Source organism: Mustelus asterias, chromosome 9 (assembly GCF_964213995.1).
Source record: "Mustelus asterias chromosome 9, sMusAst1.hap1.1, whole genome shotgun sequence".
NCBI classification, from domain to species: domain Eukaryota; kingdom Metazoa; phylum Chordata; class Chondrichthyes; order Carcharhiniformes; family Triakidae; genus Mustelus; species Mustelus asterias.
In genome coordinates this window covers 5998274-6013562 of record NC_135809.1, presented here as the reverse complement: position 1 = coordinate 6013562, position 15289 = coordinate 5998274, and the positions used below count along the sequence as shown (strand labels likewise).

Sequence of the window (15289 nt, the reverse complement as noted above, 5' to 3'; positions counted from 1 at the left end):
CGAACAACTGATTTAAATTTTGATGGAATATAAATTAATCTCAACAAGAGCCTGTCTGGTAAGTGAAATTCAAACCAGTGGTCTCCGTTTATTTGAAATCAGCTTGTAGGTTTCCGCCCCCCCCAGGATGACCTTGCAAACTTGCTTGGGCGAGGGGGAGACTTTGCAAAGCACCCAACTTTCTACAGAATGCCCACACTGCATGAACGAATAAAAACAAATGGGGCGGGTTTCGTCAGCCACGTTCGTCCCGAAACCAGAAAATCCTGCCCACGGTCAATGGACCTTTTCACAGTGCGCCCCTCGCCCGCTGCGATTCCCGTGGCAGGCAGAATGGGAAAATTCACCCTATTGACCAAGAGGAGGCGGAGAACAACATACATGTGCGTGTCAACTCACACAGGCAGGGAAAAAGCTGAAACAAACTCAAAGCGAATGGAAATTATCTCAAGTTGTGCAGTTATTTTTTAAAACATTATTAGGATGCACAGTGGTTAGCACTGCTGCCTCACAGCGCCAGGGACCCAGGTTCAATTCCGGCCTCGGGTCACCGTGTGTGGAGTCTGCAGATTCTCCCCGTGTCTGCGTGGGTTTCCTCCGGGTGCTCCAGTTTTCTCCCACACTCCAAAGATGTGTGGGCTAGGTTGACTGGCCATGGTACACTACCCCTTAGTGTCAGGGTGATTAGCAGGGTAAATATGTGGGGTTACAAGAATACGGCCTGGGTGGGATTGTGGTCGGTGCAGATTCGATGGGCCGAGTGGCCTCCTCCTGCACTGATTTGTCTGTCCCTAATTGGTGAGCTAGTCTTGAACTGCTACCATTGTGTAGGCACATGAACGTCAGTGTCGATTTTGAACTCGAGGTGAAATATTCTAAATCCCAACAGAAATACACACCTCTTATCTTGCCTAAACAGACATCACAACACTATTGAGCTGCACTGTATCACAAGCCCATCTATAAACTAATACATATTCCAAGATTCAAATATTGTAGAAATTATAAATAAAAACAGGATGTCCTGAAATAAAGACTCAGGTCTGGCAGCATCTGTGGCGAAAGAAACAGAGTCAATGTTTTGGATCATACTGGACTCGTGATGTTAACTCTTTCTCTCTCCACAGATGCTGACAGACCTGCCGAGATTTTCCAGCACTCTGTTTTTATTTCGGATCTCCAGCATCTGCAGTTTTTTGTTTTTCATAACCATAACCTAACAGAGTTCTCAACTTGTCATTTTACTTACTTGCAAAACCAAGGATTCTTTATCTCCTTCTAGTCTTGCCAATCTATCCTGGTACGGATCACCGGTGACAGAGATATGGCCATTCGTCTGTGAAGGGTAAATTTCCAAAAAATAAGCTGGCTTTCTTCTTTCACAGTTGTATGACAGAAAAATGTATCATTTACTACAACGGTTTTTCTGGGTCAAAGGGCATTCATAGATGACAATCAGAGAATGACTGAGCAATCAACAGCAGAGATATATGATTTGGGAAGCTATCACTAATCTGTCAAATCTGGAAATACAGCTGTTCTTGGAAAAAGACAGAATTTAGAGAGAAATTAGATGGGATTTATTATACTACCCCTAGATTAAAAGAAGTTGAACTCACATAAGCATACCGAGCACTGTGCGCATAATTGTCATCTAAAGGCTTGGCCTGAAAAGATGGCAGATATCAGGATGGTGGCACAGTGGTTAGCACTGCTGATTCACGGCACCAGGGATCCAGGTTCAATTCTGGCCTCGGGTCACTGTCTGTGTGGAGTTTGCACTTTCTCCCCGTGTCTGCATGGGTTTCCTCCGAGTATTCCGGTTTCCTCCCATACTCCAAAGATGTGCAGGTTAAGTTGATTTGCAGGGTAAATGTGTGGGGTTATGGGAATAGGGCCTGGGTGGGATTGTGGTCGGTACCCTGCCCAGGGTGCATTGTGCATAGCCTCCAGTGTCTGTCAGGATAAGCTCTCACTCCCACAACCCTGAATTGCAGTAAACTGTTAATTGAAAGTGAAGTGATAAAGTGTCATAATGGATGGACACAGTAACGTTCAAATGTGTTTATTTTGTCCCATTACCTCAAAAGCTGAAGCTTTGTTTATAGTCCAAAATTCAAAAGACATGCAGCCATTTGTTATGGAGCTTGTGTTTGGAGATTGTGAATAGTAAATACATAGACATCAAGTAAATAAACCAAATTTTGGAACAGTATGCCCTTTGTTGATGTACACATGCTGTAGAGCAATCCCATTGACAACCAAAACTTGCACAACTTCAACAAACACTGTCACTTGTCACCATTGCAGCTGTGATTTTTCTGTAGCTATGGGACCAGGAATTCAGAATTGGGGGTAATCATTATACCTACTTTCAGATTGAAGTCAAGTTTATATAATTTTAAGAATTCCCATCCTATTCCACTTGTTGTGCAAATATTTACAAAATTCACTCCAAGACTAATACTACATGTCATGGACGCAATATTACAGGAAATTTAAAAGCAATCAATTAGGACAAGTCTGTAACAGGGCATGAATAACCATTAAAGACTGGCTCAGACAGGGCAGAGACTTGGCTTTTGTTTTAGATCCACAAGATTGGGTTAGTTTAGGAATGGAGGCTGGATTCGAGCCACATTTAAATAATCTGCACAATGCACTATTTGCAACTTGACCCGAGCTTTTTCCTTGTATAACTAACGAGGTAAATTGAAGCTCTAGATTTCCTCTTTATATTAATCCTTTTTTATATCCTGTGGAACTTGGTACAAGTTTTCTCCACAACAAGATCTTAAACTATATATGGCAAAGAATTTTCTCCCCTGATTTTTTTAAAATTTCATTTTATGACATCAAGGCTTTGAATAACTGTACAAACAAAGAAGAAGTTTCCCGGCTCTCCCTGCCCTACAAACACCTATTTGCTCACGAGAGAAAATACTGGAAAATCTCAGCAGGTCTGGCAACATCTGTAAGGAGAGAAAAGAGCTGACGTTTCGAGTCCAGATCGTCAGCTCTTTTCCTCTCCTCACAGATGCTACCAGACCTGCTGAGATTTTCCAGCATTTTCTCTTTTGGTTTCAGATTCCAGCATCCGCAGTAATTTGCTTTTACCTATTCGCTCTTACGTACTTGTGTCCACTTTAGTGGGACTACCCTTCCTTGATTGCTCTCTTATCTATTCAATCATAATTAGTGAATCGCCAGCAATGACTTCCTTCCCCTGCAACTCCCCTAGGGGAGTCTAAAACTAGAGGGTATAGGTTGAAGGTGAGAGGGGAGAGATACAAAAGTGTCCAGAGGGGCAATTTTTTCACACAGAGGGTGGTGAGTGTCTGGGACAAGCTGCCAGAGGTAGTAGTGGAGGCGGGTACAATTTTATCTTTTAAAAAGCATTTAGATAGTTACATAGGTACGGTGGGTATAGAGGGATATGGGCCAAATGCGGGCAATTGGGATTAGCTTTGGGGTTTTTAAAAAAAAGGGCGGCATGGACAAGTTGGGCCGAAGGGCCTGTTTCCATGCTGTAAACCTCTATGACTCTGTAACCCATTTGGGTCTTTCCTTGGTCCTGTACTGTTCACCACATATATCCTTCCCTGTGACGATCTCATCTGGGGACATGGAAACAGCTAGCATAATGTGTAGGCAATACCCAGTTCTAACTTTCCACCATCTTTGTTAAACTGAGCATTGAACATCCAGTCTCAAGCTAAACATGGAGGTGATTTACATCACTGTTCTTTCCTGTTGTTTGTTTCCCCACATTCGTGCCCACTGCTTCCAATGTTTTAAGTTGAACTAAGTCAGTTTGCAAACTTGCCGTCCTATTCAACCCCAAGCTGAACTTCCTATACGCTCCCTATTAAAAAAACCTGATAAGTTAACATCACCACCTCCACCCATCTTCCACTGGATCTCTTATCCGTGCTGTCAGCAGTAGCTTAGTGGTAGGGTTCTCACTTATCTCAGGAAGTTGTGGAGTCATGCCCTACTCCAGAGACTTGGTTGGCGGTGCACTCCAGCGCTCCCTGCACTGCCGAAGGTACAAGCCTTTGGACAAGACAAAAAACAGAGACTGCCCTATTCAGTGGATGCAGAGACTCCATTGCATTACTTCAAAGAGCCACGGGTATTCATCCTGATTTTTTATCCCTTAATCAACATTCCCAAAATATTGTGATTATCTCATTACGGTGCACAAGTTGGTTGCCATGTTTCCTCCTTAACAACTGTTGAAGGGAGGTTTAAAGAATAAGTTTAGAGGGAACAATATCTTTGGTTTAGGTGCCTGTATAACAATTTATATTCAAAAGGTACCTGTATAGCAATTTATATTAGTAGGAATAAATAGTATATAATAAGTTTGTATGAATTTACCGTTATACAATCACAAAGGGCATGCATGAAAACTCCCCCCACCATGTTAACAGGAGCTCAGGATAGTACAACGACACACGATGGATGCTAGCTTTTAGCCACATTCCTGAACACCATTAGCTGGCTTGAGCATAAGTTTGTGTACAATAGACCACAGATACTGGTGACTGGTTCCAGTCTATGATCTGAGGCCTCGGATGAAAACCAGACACGGAGGATTAGGGAGGACAGTCATGGGAGATGTTAAGGAGGCCCATTGGACAAGGAGCATTGTACACTCAAGGACTCCAGATGGGAGAAAGAAAGATAATATTCACTGAGGTACCATGAGTCGTGTCCATGAGACCACGAGCGGATCATGCATAAGCCCACCTTACGTAATGCCTTTTTCATTGGATATGCGACTGCTGTATGTAATCTGTAATCAATATTATTGGACAAGGTCCAGCCGTGATGGGCTGTGTAGATGTTTGAAAAATGTATAAGAATGGATGTTTTTCCTTTGTTTGTCGGAGAGAGGCACTGGGTTTAACAGAAGCCATCTCCCCGCCGGCGAAGATAAACTGTTTGATGCGAGGACCGACCCTGAGCGTTGAGCGATTTCTTTGAGATTCTCTCCCGCTAACAACAACCACACTTCAAATAGCACTTATTGGCTTTGAAGTGTTTTGTGGTGCACGGAGGTTGTGAACGACACCACCATAAATGCAAGTGTTTTCCTCTTTACGTAATTCAATCCTTCACAAACGTACGCAAACACAATGTCCTGCACTTACTCCACATTAAAATGCAACTCCTGAAAAGCCATTCTTTCACCTCAGATGAATCAGGACAGAGTGATTTATGCTTTCCTGAGTGACACATTCAGCACAACACTGGAGTGAAGTAATGTTTGCTGTACCATTTACTGGAATCCTAGGCAACCTTGTTTGCTAAAACAGGGTTTTGAATTAGGTAGCGGCCACACAAACACTAAACCGCTGTGGTAATGAATGCAGCTGTTCACACTAAATATGACGACTAAAGCAGGTGATTGGTAACCAATAGATTTACCAGATCCATGATCAAAATGAAGGTGTACGTGGCAGCTGGAACTGCCAATAAATAGGGAACTGCATTCATGTTCTGCGTGTCTGGCTTTAAAAAGCTGGTCACATTAAAGAGTTGGTAAAAGCTTGAAAAAACCTTGCAAAATCACCGGTACGGAGCATTGCGCTGTATGGGTGCAAGAGCTGAACCATCAGTCAGGTTGATGAGAACAGGAATGCAGTTTTTGAAATGTGGCTCTGGCAAAAGGTCCGGGGGAACTGCGCGGTGGCATAGTGGTTAGCACTGCTGCCTCACAGCGCCAGGGACCCGCGTTCGATTCCCGGCTTGGTTCACTGTCTGTGCGGAGTTTGCGCGTTCTCCCCGTGTCTGCATGGGTTTCCTCCGGGTGCTCCGGTTTCCTCCCACCGTGCTGGTTGAGTGCACTGGCCAAGCTAAATTCTCCCTCAGTGTACCCGAACAGGCGCTGGAGTGTAGCGACTCGGGAATTTTCACAGTAGCTTCATTGCAGTGTTAATGTAAGCCTTACTTGTGACTAATAAATAAGTTTTAGAATCAGCTAGACAGAGCAAAGAACCTGTGAATTCGGTCCACAAGAAAATCAAGAGTCCCAACATCTCATGGGCTTTTAGCTGAAGTGGAAATTGAGAAAGTGCCACCATTGGAAAAGCTAGGGAGAGAGTGTGGTATTGGTGACAATAGAAGCTGAAACGTCAGGAAAGGACAGGCCAGGTTGGAGAAGTACTGGATAGATGGACATCAGAAACTGGTAGAGAGGAAGGAATGCACCGAATCATGGCGAAGAGTGGGAAATGCCAATGGCTTCTCATGGGCTATGGCTAATTATGGACGGAAAAAAATTGAAAGTTTTGTCACTGAACAGCAGTTTACTGCCCATGGAATACATCTTATATTTTCCAACTGTGTATTTTTCAGTCCTTGTCTGCAGATACCGTAGTTGCTACTCTTTAGCAAGGTGTTATAAGAGCGATTTGGAAAGCCATTGTACATTTAAAATATTAATAAGGCTGTACAAGACAGATTTTACCTGCAGATGGCAAGTGTTTTTGTTTTATAATCAACTATTGATATTCACTCTAAAATCCAATACTAAAGCAGCTAATTGCATCGTAAGTGAATACTCAGCATTGCTAACGACCAAAAACCTCAACCACATGGAAACAAAGAGTTCCCTTGCTTTTAGTTTCACAAAAATTGCAACATAACAATTCTGCGTACTCATACTAATTTAGAGATAATGTTGAATACAACAACAGCACAAGCCAGATTTATCTCTAATTTAACAGAGTGTGGATCTTTGCCCCACCACAGCCAGCATTACCAGTTGAACAGAAAACTACACAGCACTTGTTGATTGCAAGTAGAATCCAGCTGAAGAAAACAGAGTCGAATGTGGCTAATCTTACCTTCTTCAGCCATTTGAAGTGCTTGTAGATATCCATTTCTCTCTCCATTCTAGTAAACTTCTAGTGGGGAGAACTCAACCCTTTAACAATGTGGCACTGGTATTAGGCAGTGAACTTTGTTAAAAGGGTGAGACAATTGGCTTGCTGCTTTGAGCCCAGCTGCCCCTGTCTGTTTGGGGACACACTAGCGAGCCCCCGGCTGTTATAGACTTGCTTTTAAAAAAAATCCCACATTTACCATGGTCATTCATCCAGGAATGTGCTCCAGTTTATCCAAACTATCGTTTGGATACTCCCAGAAGGGGAATTTTTGTGTTTTAAGATAGCTTGCTTTGGTAGGAGATTAATACGAGCGAGATTTGATCACCAAATCACGTCAACAATATGTTGTACTTTAAATGGCATTCGTTTAAATTCACTCCCATTACCCACATGTTTGGTTAGTAGTAGATTGGAGAAACAGTTTTCAGCAGTGTCCTTAAATAAATAGTATAAGGAGTACAATTCATACACTAATAGCCTTTAAAACTGAATAGTGTCCCCTCACACGACGTTATCAGAGTGTTCAAGGTTTATGAATATATGTAATTATGATATATCCACTTTTTAAAAAAAAAGTTTCACCTTCATCAATAAAACAAAAGGGGAAAGCCAGTCACCGACCTTGTCCCCAAGCAGTTAATAACTTTGCCCCTGACCTCAGTAGCTTATGATAGAACCATGGAAAAGCAATGGCCCAGGAAAAGACCATTCAGCCCATCATATCTACACTGGCCTAAAAGGGACAAAAAGAAACTAGCTGCTCATTTTAATCCTACTGTCTAACAGCTGGTCTGCAGGTAATGTTTAAAGCTGGTTGGCTATTTCAGCCTCAGACACCAATCGTTTTTTATTGGTACCTTTCGGTACTTTATTTCTAATCAAAAAAGCCAATTCAAATCAAGTCCAATCATGGTGAGGGGCAAACCAGGTCCAAGCTGATAAGACAAGACATTGCACTCCTTCCCGGGCTTGATCTAACGCTTCATCTTAGCTAAAAGGCCCAGATGGCTTTGAAAAATTGCACCAGGTTTAACCTCATTGAATTCCAGATGCCTCCTCATATCCCCTCTAATCCTTCTACCAAGCACCTTGAATATGCATCTAACTTTACACCAACTAAAATTACTCCAACTAAAACTATATATATTGATTTGGTCCACTCTATCTGCAGAATTTACAAGGAGTCACAGTGTGGACTTCTCTACTCCACAATGTCATTAAAAAAGTAAAAGATTGAATTAGAAGGTATACTGGGTACAGTTTGCAGGAAGTCGCCTCGCTTTGGTGCCATCTTGAGAGAGAGAGAAAAAGAGACAGTAAATCATTTTCAAAAGGAGAATTAAATCGTAACTAACGAGGATTATGAAAGGGTATGGAAGCAAGAGTGTGTTTAGATGAGCCTGCTCATGTGAACCATAAAATCCCAGGAAGGCGATGGCGCAGTGGCTTTGTCACTGGACTAGTAGTAATCCAGAAACCCAGGGTAATGCTATGGGGACCCAGGTTCGAATCCGACCATAACAGATTATGAAATTTTCATTCAATAAAAAAATTTGGGCAAAAGAACCAGCAGAGATCTGATGGCCCGAATGGCTACCTTGTTTTAACATATCACGATCCCACAGAGATAATTTGTGCAGTTACCAGGTTTGCAGCAAAATATCAGAATATATTTAGTTCTAAACACTCGATGTTTATAAGCCACACATTGGCATAACAGGTTCCAGCATTTGCCAGAAGACTGTTGTTAGGCCAAATGGGCTGTAGTCTCCAATGCAGAATTGTTTTAGTTGAACCTTGAACAATCTTGCAGCATTCAACTGGAATTGGTAATGGTATGATACAGCAACAACTTCCAAATTCTCTTCAAGCTGCCAAAAGTGCACGTGTTTTGAGTGTGTGTGTATTAATAAGTCAGCTTAACTCAGCTGGTTGCATCCTCACTTGGAAGTCAAATAGTCATGGCTACCAGTTTATGGATTTGAGCACAATCTAGGCCGAGAAGCAGGAGTGCTGTATTGTCAGAGGTGCTGCCTTTTGGATGGGATCAAGTGAAAGGTCCCAGGACACTATTCTAGGACGAACAGGGGAGTTCACTCAGTGCCATAGTTTATCTTTCTCTCTCGGCCACCAGAAGGAGATGAACTGGTCATTGCTGCTAGAGGTATCATGCATTTATTTACATAACCACAGTCAGGCTCAGGTCAAGGGATAACACCCCCCCGCTCCCCCCCACGCCAGCAGTATGGGGAGATGATAATGTAGTGGTATTGTCACTGGACTTGTAATCCAGAGACTCAGGGCAGGGCCCTGGACACCCAGATCAGAATCCTATCATGACAGATGGTGGAATTAGTAGTCTAATGATTACCATGAAAACATTGCTGATTCTCGTAAAAACCTACCCGGGTCACCAAACCCTTTAGGGGAGGAAATCTGCCATCTCTATCTGGTCTGGTCTACATGTGACTCCAGACTCCCAGTAATATGGTTGATTCTTAAATGCCAAGTCACTTAGTTGCATCAAACCGCTCAGAGATCTAAAAAGGAATGAAACTGGATGGACTACCTGGTATCGAACTAGGCACCAGAAATGACAACTGCACACTCAGCTCTGTCAACCCTGCTAAGTCCCCCTTATTAACATCTGGGGCTTGTGCCAAAATTGCAAGAACTGTCCCACAGACTAGTCACAGACTGACAGTCATACTGATAATCATAACTTATAGATAATATCCCAGACCCACCACCACTTGGTATGTCCTTCCCCACCAGCAGGACAAACTCAGCAGAGATGGTGAGGGCATTGCCCTGGGCATCCTCAACATCGACTTCAGATCCCATGAGGTCTCATGGCATCAAATAACACATGGGCACGGTTATCACGTACTGCCCTCCCTTAGCTGATCAATCAGTTCTCCTCCATGTTGAACATCACTTACAGGAAAAGGGTGGTAAGGCACCGATATACTCTGGTAGGGGACTTCAATGTTCATCGCCAAGAGTGGTTTGGTTGTATTACCATAGACCGAGTTTGCCAAGTCTTAACGGACATAGCAGCTAGACTGGGTCTGCGGCAGTGGTGAAAGAACCAAGATCTTAGATCAGATCCAAGCTCTGTAGCCCTGCCAAATCTAGTTATGAATGGTGGAAGACATTCACTGGAGGCGGCAACTCCACAAATATCCGCATCCTCAATGATGGAGGAGCCTAACAAATCAGTGCAAAAGGTATGGCTGAAACATTTGTAAGTCTTCAGCCACAAATGCCAAGTTGGATGATCCATCTCTGCCTCCTCCGGAGGTCCCCAGCATCACAGATGTTAGTCTTCAGTCAATTTGATTAACTCCACATCATGTCAAGAAACAGCTTATGGCACTGAGTACTGCAAAGGCTATGGGTCCTGAATATTCTGGCACTATTGAAGATGTGCTCCAGAACGTGTCAAGCTGTGCCAGTACAGCTACAAGACTGGCATCAATGCAGCAATATGGAAAATGTCCAATCATATCCCGTCCATAGAAAGCAGGACAAATTGGACCCAGCCAATTACACCCCATCAGTCACCTCTCGATCATCCATAAAGTGATGGGAGGGATCATCAACAGTGCCATCAAGTGGTACTTACTTAGTAATACTCTACTCATCCGTGCTCAGTTTTGGGTCACTCAGCAACTGACCTCATTACAGCCTTGGTTCAAACATGGACAAAAGAGCTCCAGAGGCAAGGTTGAAATCAAAGCAGCATTTGACCAAGTATGGCATCAAGAAGCCCCAGCATAACTGGAGTCAATGGGAATTGGGGGAAAAACTCCACTGTTTAGGATTATGCCTAGCATGAAGGATGGCTGTCAATCATCTTAGTTCAATGAATCACTGGCAGGTAGTCCTCAGGGGAGTGTACTAGGCCCAACCATCTTCAGCTGCTTCATCAATGACCTTTCTTCCATCATAAGGTCAAAATTGGGGATGTTTGCTGACGATTGCACAATGGTCAGCACCATTCACAACTCCTCAGATACTGAAGCCGTCCATGTCCAAATGCAGCATGACCTGGACAATATCCAAACTTGGGATGACGATTAGAAAGCAACATTCGTGCCACACAAGTGTCAAGCAATGACCATCTCCAACAAGAGACCATCACCCCTTGACACTCAATGGCATTACCATTGCGGAATCCCCCATTATCAACATCCTGAGTACCACCATTGACCAAACAAACCAGATAAATGCTGTGGTACAAGAAGTCAGGGTCTGGGAACTTGGTAAAGAGTAACTCATCTCCTGACTCCCCAAAGCCTGTCCACCATCTAGAAGGCACAACTCAGGAGTTGAATGGTCACTTACCTAGATGAGTGCAGCTTCAACACAAGAAGCTTGACACTATCCACGACAATGCATTCCACTTGATTGGCACCCCAGCCACAAATATTCACTCCCTTCACCACTGTTGCACAGTAGCAGCAGTGTGTACCATCTACAAAATGCAATGTAACAACTCACCAAGGTTCCTTAGACAGTACCTTCCAAACCCACGACCACTAACATTTATAAGTGTTCGGGTACCAGATTAGAAATCCAAAGGTATATTATGAAGCCAGGCTAGAGTCCAACAATTTTTCTATTTTGACATTGTGAGGATAGGATATTCACTCCAGGCACAATTCTACTAACAAACTAGGGAACTTCGACCAAAACAAACTTTGACAACACAGTTTAACTATAACAAATGAATTAGCTTAACCTTTAACAATGGAACAATACTTAAACATGGCAAGATACAATTCTTAACTGCTAACCTATCACTTAGTTCGAACCAATATTTCTCTTATAGAATTAAACCCCTCTTTAAAATTAGTTAGCAAAAGACATGCACATTGCTTTCACTAACGTTAACAGTCTTGGAGCTTTCAGAAAGCATTCCTACTGAGTGATTTGCTCACACTTAAATACCACTTTTCCCTTTGATCATTACACGTCATTCATATCAGTAACTCACAGTGATGCAACAAAGGTCAAGAGTGTAACCAATCAATTGTAGTGAAAACCAATCAACACATCATGACATTTAACTGTTATGAAACAAAGCCATAAGTACACATCCAAAATAGATTGTTGTGCTCAATTGCTTCCAATTATTCCATCATCATTGCTGAATTGCCTTAACTAGTTCAGTACCATTTCACATTATCGAGTACTTACTCTCAGACATTACATCATCCTCTATCTACAGAGGTAAATATTCCCTGTACCTCCTGACTCAAGGTGGCTTGCAATTTCACATTCAGTCCCACAAACCCAGCAGAAAGCAGTTTTAGTTCATCATGTGCTGGTCCTACAGACTGCCCAGAGCATGGAGATCCTCAGCTAATGTGGACTCTCCTCACAAAGGGCAATGACTAGCATTTCATATCCATCAACATAATTCAGTTCATTGTGATGTCCGTTAGAAATATCCCTACATAAACACACTTCACACTTTGTACTAGACTGGGGATAATCTTCCAAATCTGCAGACACCTCGTATGCCCTTTGGTGTGACAGTAGATAAATTCCTCTCTACACTTGCCACATCTATCCTTTCAATGACACAGCTACTAATTGTCCCCCTCCCACTGCAAGTTCCTCTCCACCCTTGGACAGGTGTCCTGAACCCTGGCACCAGGCAGGCAACACAGCCATCTAGACTCTTGCTCTTTGCTGCTGAGAACAGCGTCACTTTTGCCCCCAATTACCACTACATTCCTTTTGGCTCCCCACATGAATGGTTTCCTGTACCAAGATGCCATGGCCATTTCAGTCAATCTCTGTTCTCATTCAAACAAGCCAAAAAGTACCTCAAAACTCTTTGGACCATTGCAAAGATTGAGGATCCTGCACGCTGTGTTCCCTTACCTGCCCCACCCACAGTCACACCCTCCTGTAACTGACCACTGACCAAATCAGAAGACTCTATCCTAGGCGGTGTGACTGCCTCCTGGTACAAAACATCCAGGTAACTTTCCCCCTCCCTGATGCAGTGACTGCAACTCAATGACACTGAGCCAAAGCTCTTCAAACCACAGATAGTTACAGCAGATGTGTTTGCCCCGAGTCTCACTGACATCCAGGAGGTCCCACATGCTGCAGCCTTAACACAGTATCTGCCCTTCCGTCCTTAATATGTTTAATTAATTATTCACTTTTGCCCCTCCTTTTTTATATATTTTATTAAAGTTACCACTATTGTATATTATTTTGAACCTTAGGACCAGAATAGACCTTCACCACTTGCAGATACTCACCAAACAGCTAGCTCCTTTCCCGGTAGTAGATTAAGAAGCAATTCCTACAGGGTGAAAAATGCAGAAAAAGCAAATGGAAAGAAAAGGAACACCTCCTCCCCAACTCCCTAAACTCCCAGGCATGCACTCAGTTTCAAACCTGCACTCATTTGCCTTAGCTGCACTGAAAAACCTTGAATTTACAGTAAACCGGAGCGAAAGAAACACTATTCAATCAGCTAGCTAATTAACTACTCAGCTCTCTCAGCAGAGTGTATTTACCCTGCCTAAGGCTGGAAGAAATAAATAAACTTAGTCTACTTACACAGTGCTCTCCAGTTGCTGCTAATTACAGACTAGACTTCAAGAATAACACTTTAAGCTCCCCCACTCACCGGCACACATTCCGTCCCAAAGCGACACTGAAATTATGGTACAGTATGGAGGAGTAGCTTCAGAAAATTATCTTCAAAACCCTAAACACCAGGACGTCTCAGGCTTCCCTCAACGGCCAAGGCTAAGAAGACAGGGACACAATTCAAACTAGTTGAAGGCAAATTTTGGACATCAGAAAGTTCTCGATAAGACCAGTATACATACGAGCAGAAGTAGTCCATTTTTCCCATCGAGTCTGCTCTGCCATTCAAGGAGATCAGGACTGATCTGATCAATGAGTGCTTAAAACTGGGTAAGAGTTTTAACAACACCAGGTTAAAGTTCAACAGGTTTATTTGGTAGCCAATGGCATTTGCTACCAAATAAACCTGTTGGACTTTAACCTGGTGCTGTTAAAACTCTTACTGTGTTTACCCCAGTCCAACGCCGGCATCTCCACATCATGATTAAAACTGGGACAGAGTAGTGGAAATAAAAATCCTGGAATCATTCACAAAGCATCTGAACGCTGTAAAGTATAAAACTATAGATTATTTCTGGATGGATGAATTGAGATGGGCTGAATGGCTGCTGACATTTTAGACTCGCTAGTATATCTAATAATAGATTTCACTGAGCACTGCCTATGCTTTACTGACTTCTACCTGAAAGTGTTTCCTTACTGTTTGTCCAGTAGCAATGCTAATGAAAGCATTCATAGAATCATACAGCGCAGAAGAGGCCCTTCGGCCCATCGAGTCTGCACTGACACATTAGAAACACCTGAACTCTCACCTAATCCCATCTGCCAGCACTTGGCCCATAGCCCTGAATGTTATGATGTGCCAAGTGCTCATCCAGGTACTGGCACGGTGGTTAGCACTGCTGCCTCACAGCAGGGACCTGGGTTCAACTCCTGGCTTAAGTTACTGTCTGTACGGAGTCTGCACTTTCCCCCCCATGCCTGCGTGGGTTTCCTCCGGTTTCCTCCCACATTCCGAAAGATATGCTGGTTAGGTGCACTGGACATGCTAAATTCTCCCTCAACAGGTGCCGGAGTGTGGTGACTAGGGGATTTTCACAGTAACTTTATTGCAATATCAATGTAAGCCTATTTGTGAGTAATAAAAAAACTTTAACTTTACTTTTTAAAGGATGTGAGGCAACTCCCCTCTACCACCCTCCCAGGCAGTGCATTCCAGACTCTGGGTAAAATAGCTTTTTCTCACATCCTCCCTAAACCTCCTGCCCCTCACCTTGAACCTACGTTCCCTCGTGACTGACCCTTCAACTAAGGGCAACAGCTGCTCCTTATCCACTTTGTCCACGCCCCGCATAATCTTGTACACCTCGATCAGGTCGCCCCTCAGTCTTCTCTGCTCCTACGAAAACAACCCAAGCCTATCCAACATAAGAACATAAGAACTAGGAGCAAGAGTAGGCCATCAGGCACCTCGAGCCTGCTCCGCCATTCAATAAGATCATGGCTGATCTTTTTGTGGACTCAGCTCCACTTACCCGCCCGCTCACCATAACCCTTAATTCCTTTACTGTTCAAAAATCTATCTATCCTTGCCTTAAAAACATTCAATGAGGTAGCCTCAACTGCTTCACTGGGCAGGGAATTCCACAGATTCACAACCCTTTTTGTGTGAAGAAGTTCCTCCTCAACTCAGTCCGAAATCTTCTCCCCCTTACTTTGAGGCTATGCCTCCTCTAGTTTCACCTGTCAGTGGAAACAACTTCCCT

General features: G+C 43.3%; 1 protein-coding gene across 19 annotated transcripts in view; it reads right to left on the bottom strand.

Annotated features, from left to right (window-relative positions):
* The window catches only part of ppfibp1b (PPFIA binding protein 1b), a 164435-nt gene that overhangs the window by 66939 nt on the left and 82207 nt on the right, over positions 1-15289 (bottom strand). For 17 of the 19 annotated variants that reach the window (XM_078219586.1, XM_078219587.1, XM_078219583.1 and 14 more), the window contains exon 4: positions 1250-1336. In XM_078219586.1, the coding sequence (XP_078075712.1) occupies positions 1250-1336 (87 nt within the window). Of the gene's footprint in view, positions 1-1249; positions 1337-13186; positions 14119-15289 lie in introns of those variants that run through there. The other 2 variants (XM_078219588.1, XM_078219589.1) reach the window with 2 other exon arrangements.